The following is an 8,809-nucleotide window of genomic DNA, read 5'->3' as shown; positions in this document are numbered from 1 at the left end:
CTGTGACCCAGTTTTGAATATTACGGTAAGGTCCTTGCTAACACCCAAGCCAATTCAATTCAATAGAGCTTTATTGTTATTATTATTTATACAACAAATTTGCAGCAAGATTCATATAAAGTATATTTTAATGAAAAAGATGAAAAGGCACTTAATACAGTTTAAAATGTGTGTGTGTGTGTGTGTGTGTGTGTGAGTGTGTGTGTGTGTGTGTGTGTGTGTGTGTGTGTGTGTGTGTGTGTGTGTGAGTGAGTGAGTGAGTGAGTGAGTGAGTGAGTGAGTGAGTGAGTGAGTGAGTGAGTGAGTGAGTGAGTGAGTGTGTGTGTGTGTGTGTGTGTGTGTGTGTGTGTGTGTGTGTGTGTGTGTGTGTGTGTGTGTGTGTGTGAGTGTGAGTGTGAGTGTGAGTGTGTGTGTTTTGGTTAGAGGCTGCTAATACAGTAAATCAACTCAAACAAATAACAAGATATCTTGGAATGCATAGATAATCTTGGAATGCATAGATTCAGGGTGTTTACATGGTGGAATTACACTGGCTGTGAAGGCACATTTTCTTTTTAAAACCGCATGCAGTGTGTGACCATGATTGGCACACTGTACACTGTGACCATGAACGCCACTTCTTTCTCGCATTCTTCTTCTTGTCATCAAAATGGACATGGCAGACACAGCACAAATTGCCTCCATCTACCAAAGGAAAAACACAAATATTTTGGAAGTCAAACCAGTTAGTTGAACAACCCCCCCACCCCCAATCTGTCTCAATGGGAGTTCCTGGTAAACAAAAATAACCCCAATGTGGACCAATACCTTTATCTGCAGTCATCACGATGGCTAGAGTAGTGTCTGTTTCTTCCATGATGGCTTGAGTAGTGTCTGTTTCTTCCATGATGGCTAGAGTAGTGTCTGTTTCTTCCATCTGCTGTGGGCCTTAAGTAAATAAAACAAAACACAATAATAACTGTATTAATACAAATTTTGTATCTTAATTACAAATTTATAATTCAGTTTGTCAGCATTTATACTGACAATAGTTAGTAAATCAGTGATTAAAAATAGACAGTCACATTATATGCATCTAAATCTCAACAGCCAATTCAAAGTATAAAATGATCAGAATACCAACCTTATATATGCTGTTTAATGTCACCTGGATAAATATTGTATCCATAAAATGCAATTTTCAAACATTTGAGCTATTCTTTTTGTGCCAAAAGTCAATAGCAGACTTCTCAGAACAGTATTTTTAATTAAGCTCGAAATTAAGCAATGCCAAAAACTGATTTGTAGCATTTGGTAAAATGTATTATGATTACCATTTTCACACATAGCCTCTAATATTTCCTCCACCGATTTCGTCTGGATGCCATCTGCTGTGTCTGTTGATTTAAAAACATTACACCATCACACAACGGTGAAAATTTAATCTTTTGATTTAATTTTACAATTTCAATAATGTATACAGTGGTCAAATGTCCTGTGTAATGACCACTGTAACATATCTAGTAAACTATACTTCTTAAAGGGATAGTTCACCTAAAAATGAAAATTGGCCCATGATTTACTCACCCTCAAGTCATCCTGGGTGTATATGACTTTATTCTTTCAGACTAATACAGTTATATTAAAAATGGCCTCTTGAAGTGAAGAGATGCATTTATGTAAGAAAAATATCCATACTTAAACCTGTATAGACTAAAATAACTAGCGGCGGACATGCATAAAAGAGTAACTGACACAATGTACAGGATCATCTCAAGTTTTGACGCCTCTTGTGGATACGGCTGGGCAACGAACTCAGGCCTCTTCTCTTATATCGAAATAAAAGAAAACAGAAGAAATCATCACTTTGCTTCAGACGGCCTTTATTAACCCCCCAGAGCTGTGTGGAGCAGTTATATGATAGATAGATGCACTTTTATGAACTTCAAAAATGACCCAACAGTCACTGCCATTATAAAGCTTGGATTAGCCAAGACTTTTTAATATAACTGTATTCATCTGAAAGAAAAATGTCATATACACATAGGATGATTTGAGGTGAGTAAAGCATTGGCTAATTTTAATTTTTGGGTTAACTAACCCTTGAAGTTTAATGTTATATATTTATTTAAAGATAAGATAAAAACAACTCAGCGTACCTTCTGCATCCATGTGCTCTGACATTCCCTCTGCCATGTTAGTGGGGTTGCATTGTGCTGCATCTGATATTTTCAGGGCGAAAAAAAAAATATTTGTTTAGCATGAGCATAACAAATAATTGGCCTTCCCACATTACTGGAGAAAATAATTAATCACATAGCAGTATCAATAAAGGAATGTAGTTCACAGGAATTATATACATTGAACTGAATTAGTGAATAGTTTGATGAGCATGAAAAAGATGAAAACCATTACCAAGGGCCACAGTCACATTCAACTAAACAGCTCTAGGATATTCTGGAGGGGTGCCTTTTTAGAAATCGTGTTTTATTGTAATGACAAAACTGAGAAATAGTATCCTATTCCTTACAAACTGTCAAAGACAAATACAGAATCTATAACCTGAATCTGTTTCAAATCAATTTTATTTATATTGCGCCAATTCAAGTTCTCACAGCACTTTTCAAACAGAGTAGGTCTAGACACTAGACCATACTCTTTATATTATTAACAAAGACCCAACAATTCACACCATGTACCACATATTTTGTGTATTTGGTTTAATGCAATGTGTTTATGCGGTTTTAGGTTAAAAAGTCACTATTTTACACATACCGTATATTATTGTTGCTTCTCTATGCCCTGCCTTTCTGAAAACGTGTCGAAAGTATGAGATTGGTAAGTTTGCATTTGTTATCGTAGAAGCTCTCCCAGGTCTTTAGAAATGCACAGCACACAGTCTAATATTTGGTTCTAGAACAGAGGTGTAACAAAAGCTTTGCCACGGTTTTCGAATTGTCGCCGCTTTTGGAAGGCCAAACAAAGTAGTTTAGCTATCGCAACGAAAAACACAATGTCTCAATGACATAGTGGTGCCGACAAGAATAAAAGTTATGCCCTCTTTTATTGCGTATACATTTGGGTGGAGTTATGAAACTCTCCCCCGACAGACTGACGTAGATTTGTCATGTGTCTTTGAATGAAGTGTTTTAGGAAGGTGTGGCTGAGCCTTAACTTTTACAAAGAATATCTCTTTGGCTTCGAGACTTTGAGCTATGTAAGTCTGCAGATTGTATAGATGCACAAACAGCAACAAAGCACACTAAAGAGAATGGTAAAGAAGAAATCGCATCATATGACGCCTTTAAGACGCAGAAACCACAAGCAGAACCATGGCTCAGGGTGGGCAGCCAATCCGCCTTGACCAGTTGGGGTAAAGAGACAGAGAGAAATGCAATGGCCCAGCACTATACAAAGACTCATATGTAGACCTGTATTATTCTTAAGTTAACTTATTTTCCCCACTTTGCATAGAGCAGGAGAAAGTGGAGAAAGACAACCACTGGTAATGTCACTTACTTATTTCAAACGAAATCTCATCTGCAGCTTTTAAAATGGCTTCCAATTGTTTCCTTCCATAAAAGGAAGGCTTCCTGAGGGTTAGGCTGTTGGGCAGTCCAACAACTTTAATGGCCATGCCCTGGTTCACCAGGGACTGGTAGGGGAGCCTTCCAGTACCTCCGGCCTCCTCTGAAAGACACAAGCACCCACATGCATGCACACGTTACAAAGTGTTACACAGTTGGACAATTATGACTCTCTGTTGATAGCCAGTGTACAGGCTGCAAACAGTCATTTTGGTAAGGTGTCATAATCTAATGGTTGATGGGTATATTAGATAATTGATTTATTTGATAATAATGGCATGGATTAATGAAGGTGTATTAGGTTATCAAGATAAGCTGTTTCTTTACATCAGTTTTAAAAGTATTTGAACTTATACTTACTATATTTTTGGTTGAAAAGCTCTTGCACTTTTCCTACCAAAACACAGACTTGATATTTTGGTGTTGCGGCTGAGGAGTTGGCTACTGATGTAACAACAAACAACAATTAATTTCTTAAAACTGTATTATATATATTTGCACTATTACGGGCCAGAGTCCATTTCTGTGGATTTTCATATAACCAATACCTTTGAAATGCAGTGCAAAGTTGTTCACTGTGTCCGATGAATCAAGAAAATCAGTGGCTCCTTTGCTGCTCAGCTCGAACACCTCTAATGTAGACTTCTGGCGGTCAAATGATAAAATGGCTGTTTCCACACCCAGATCCTCAAGCTTGGACACCTTTAAAATATTTAGATAATGAAGACAACAACAAAAATAGTAAATTGATACACAAAATAGACAAAACCTACTTTAAAAATCTAACACACACTGAACACACAACTCGTGAAATAACAGTGCGTGGCAATATATAAAAACAGTGTTGTTACACATGGCAAATAAGTGGTCAGGGTTACATTAACTATAAATTAGCTGTGTTTACACAGAGTCCAATATCCAACTAAAAATTTGACTCATGGCCATTAGTAACTACTAATGCTTCAATTGACCAACTTGATCTGAATAGACTAGACCAACCAGTAGGAATTTAGTTTGAGAGGGAGGTATGAGCCTTTGACAATTTCTTCAATGTGAGAATATTTCTTGAATATTTATTTGGGATGAATTCATTTGAAATTATGAAACAAATCCAGTTGTCTGTCACAATGTTCTGATCACATCACAATTGATGTCAATCATCCTTCCATCTAATAATATAATAATACCACTAATGCATAGCAAATTAAGCCTATTTCCAAACCTCTAACTTCAGCTTTTTAAGATGCATTTTTATTCGGGCATCCCTCATGTCAGGGCTAAGGTCCTGCCCATGTGCCCTCAGTGCTGCTGCCTCTTGAGAGTATTTAATTTTTTCTTCTTCCCCCAATGTGGCCCACCTGCCCTTAATATCATTCATTGAGCCTAAGGAAAAAGTAGATGCACAGAAAACGTAACACTTTAGAGTCAGCATCTCTTTTTTTAAAGTAAATTCATACAACGTCAATCTGCCCAACACACTGGTTCACTTAGGTTATGAAACCCATTTCTCTCTAACAACAACACAGTCTTACACTGATGAATGCTATTTGCGTGAGTGAAGTACTTGCCAAATACTATCTTGAAAATCAGTTTCAAAACCCCTGATGTAAACAGGGCCGTTATGTACAACAACAAACCATTTAGTATAACCAGTGTTGGGTAAGTTACTCTAAATAAGTAATTAATTACTAGTTACTAATTACATATTCAATAGTGTAATTAGATTACTGTACAAATTACTCTCTCCAAAGTGTTTAATTACTAATTACTTTCCAAATCCTATATCAACCTCGAGTTTTAAGCGATTCAAGGATAGATATGAAACGGCTCTTTTAATTCATTCAAATACGTAATATAAAACTTCATCAATTATTCTTATTAACTAACCAATGTATAACAAATGAAGGATACGTAAAATTATGCATTTTAAAGTTAGACTTTAAATTGTAATTTCAACTCCACTATTGTATTATAGATAATCATTCTACAGTCTATACACAGTACATTACTTGTGAAGTAACTATAATTAAATTACACACAAAAATGAGAGTAATCGCTCACTTTAATTTTTCAAGTGAAAAGTAATTAAATTACAGTTACTAATTACTTAGTAACTAGTTACACCCAGCACTGAGTATAACAATTAAAAGCAGCCATTAAATTTTGTCTCTTACCTTTGTTTCGAAGTATGTCCCTACAAAAAAGATTGTAAGGCGACAGCTCTCTAATATGAACTTTGGCCTTTGATGGCCGGGGCTCAGAGGAAGCTTTTGTAATTAAACTTGATCTTTTGTAATTACCGATCCAGTTCTGAAAAATAAAAAATAAACAAATAGTATTACACCAATTAAACTGAATGTCAACAAAACACCTAATTTATACAAGCAGTGCAGCAGAATTATATATTTATTTAATGTTGTTTGTTAGTGTAGCACTAAGTAAACCTTACTTCTATTACATTAGTGTCCAAACCAGTGGCCGATGCAGCTCTTGGTATCAATTTGCAGCCTACTTTTGTCATTCCTTCCTTAAAGAAGGATTTCAGGGTTTCCTTTTGATTAGGACTGATGTGAGTTCTCTCTTGTTGAATAAAAACCAAGAAAGAAAAAGCTAGTCAGTAATATATAAATAATAATAAAAAGACAGTGTTGCAGATCATACCATCGTTCTCAGGCACACTTGCCTGTACTTCTAGATTAGCAACTGTAAGGCTTACCTCTCTGGGCCATCTTCAAACTGGAAATTGATGCTGTAAAGGGTAAAGAGATATTAATATATATATATATATATATATATATATATATATATATATATATATATATATATATATATAGATAGATAGATAGATAGATAGATAGATAGATAGATAGATAGATAGATAGATAGATAGATAGATAGATAGACAGACAGACAGACAGACAGACAGACAGACAGACAGACAGACAGACAGACAGACAGACAGACAGACAGACAGATAGATAGATAGATAGATAGATAGATAGATAGATAGATAGATAGATAGATAGATAGACAGACAGATATACAGATATACAGACAGACAAGATAGATAGATACACAGATAAATAGACAGACACACAGACAGACAAGATAGATAGATAGATAGATAGATAGATAGATAGATAGATAGATAGATAGATAGATAGATAGATAGATAGATAGATAGATAGATAGATAGATGATATACAGACAGACAAGATAGATAGATAGATAGATAGATAGATAGATAGATAGATAGATAGATAGATAGATAGATAGATAGATAGATAGATAGATACACAGATAGATAGATAGATAGATAGATAGATAGATAGATAGATAGATAGATAGATAGATAGATAGATAGATAGATACACAGATAGATAGATAGATAGATAGATAGATAGATAGATAGATAGATAGATAGATAGATAGATAGATAGATAGATAGATAGATAGATAGATAGATAGATAGATAGATAGAATACGTGAATAAGCCTCGAACTACACAGTGTGGGAAAAGTCATTTTTGCAGGCTAACTTTGCGTTTAACTAGTAAACTATATTTTCCCAGTCGTTTCAGACGTAAAACATGCTTAATAGCAACGTTAATCATTGCATAAAGCATGTAATGTAACGATAGGCTAATAACGCAATATATATGGTTTCCAAACACAATTGCAAAACGGTTCTCTCATGTCAACACTCCTGTCACGCAACATTAAAAGACATTGTATGTATTGTTTCCCCTTATTGACTAATAAATAACAGTTTAATGCTCGGTTTTATCATTCGAATGGTCTTACCTGAAAATATAACGCGGGAAATATATCGCAACTTTGCTGCGTCATCCGCGTCATCCATAGCTTTGCGATTACCGGCGAGCTGGAGTCCTCAGAGATTGGATCTGGAGTCTTCGTTTGTATTCGTATCGGTGATTAACCATGTGGATGGATGATGACAGCCTTCTGAGCCTACCAGTAGGATTCGTATCGGTGATTAACCATGTGGATGGATGATAACAGCCTTCTGAGCCTACCAGTAGGCGCAGCAGGACCCTTCTGGCCCATACCTATGGGCTGATAACCACTAACCTGTCAGTGTCTTTGTCATGACAACTTGACATTACCAAGACAACATAACCTGTCATAAACAGACATGAAATGACATAGCAGATTAATTATCAAATTTAAGAAACTACTTAGCTTTTTGGGTTTACATTACATTAGTTGCTATACAACGTGGGGGAGAGGACGCTGGCGTTGTCTGTTCGCTGCTTCTCCACCCACAAATCATGTTAACTTTACTATTAAATTTAGATTTTATTTTATTTTCTTATGTTTGTGACTAGTCTAACAGAGCTAGAAATTGGGACTGTTGCTGATTGCTGGCAGCCACTGAGAGGACGTTGTTTGCCGTTTTTTCACCGCTTCTCTTCTGTTTTTTTTTGAATTTGTGGTTGGTTTTGGTTTGAAGGACATTTGATGTTGCTCGCTGCGGCTGCTCTCTTCTGGGTGTCGGCTGCTCACTGGTGGTCTCCCTCGGGCTTGAACTGCATGGTGGCTGAAGTTTGCACCAGGCTAGCGTCATCAGCGTCCGGCATGATGTTGAGATGTAATTTTTACTTGTTATTCATGTATTGTTATTTTTTCCCCTTGTTGCACTTTGAGATTCTTCGGAATGAAAAGTGCGTTATAAATAAAATCTATTATTATTATTATTATTATTAAACTGTCATGTGGTTGGTTTTGACGTTGGCTGTCATTAGGCTATTATAATGTCATGATTTTTTTATAAATTTAATTTGTCATTAACATGTCATTAAGTGTCAATACTCTGTCAAATTATTTTATAACAGTGTCTTGAATATTTAGCTTGACCTGAAATATGGCATCATAGAGGAAATCGTACAGAGTCATTAAAAACTATTAATATAACTCAAAATGATAGAGTGGCATAGACATATACACCTATATCATATGATGATGTCTATGTTGGCACCACTGGTTATGTGTACGCTGTGACAGTTGTTGGCAGAGCCTCAGTCAGGTTAGTTTGTTTAGGTGTTTAATGTCAATTTAGTTTGCAGTTAGTAAAAACAATTCACAACAACGTTATTTTGGGTTTAATAAACTTTATTTAAACTCTCGCTCACTCTTTAACGAATAGTTTGAGTTTATTCTTACCATTTCTTTGTTTGTCTGTGTGTTATTGCGGAGTCACGTCTGCTGGTGCACCGTCAAAAG

At 35.8% G+C, this 8,809-nt stretch overlaps 1 protein-coding gene across 3 annotated transcripts; it reads right to left on the bottom strand.

Moving 5' to 3' along the window:
• Positions 1 to 110: 110 nt before the first annotated feature.
• On the bottom strand, positions 111 to 7,603 carry zgc:113176 (uncharacterized protein LOC554708 homolog). 3 transcript variants are annotated; one of them, XM_067456260.1, is made up of 12 exons: positions 7,370 to 7,603; positions 6,283 to 6,315; positions 6,016 to 6,146; positions 5,741 to 5,876; positions 4,789 to 4,949; positions 4,115 to 4,268; positions 3,927 to 4,010; positions 3,499 to 3,669; positions 2,139 to 2,201; positions 1,314 to 1,376; positions 808 to 927; positions 111 to 684 (listed from the first exon to the last, which is right to left on the bottom strand). In XM_067456260.1, the coding sequence occupies exons 1-12, from the start codon at positions 7,425 to 7,427 to the stop codon at positions 512 to 514; spliced, it is 1,347 nt and encodes a 448-aa protein (XP_067312361.1). In that variant the 5' UTR covers positions 7,428 to 7,603; the 3' UTR covers positions 111 to 511. The 3 variants fall into 3 exon arrangements, with proteins under 3 accessions (XP_067312361.1, XP_067312363.1, XP_067312362.1); XM_067456262.1 differs by having other exon boundaries at positions 6,016 to 6,142; XM_067456261.1 differs by lacking the exon at positions 7,370 to 7,603 and adding an exon at positions 7,052 to 7,253.
• Positions 7,604 to 8,809: the final 1,206 nt, after the last annotated feature.

This window comes from Pseudorasbora parva, chromosome 10, assembly GCF_024679245.1.
Source record: "Pseudorasbora parva isolate DD20220531a chromosome 10, ASM2467924v1, whole genome shotgun sequence".
Lineage (NCBI taxonomy): Eukaryota > Metazoa > Chordata > Actinopteri > Cypriniformes > Gobionidae > Pseudorasbora > Pseudorasbora parva.
The sequence above is the reverse complement of the archived record's forward strand: the minus strand, read 5'-3'. Positions and strand labels throughout refer to the sequence as shown.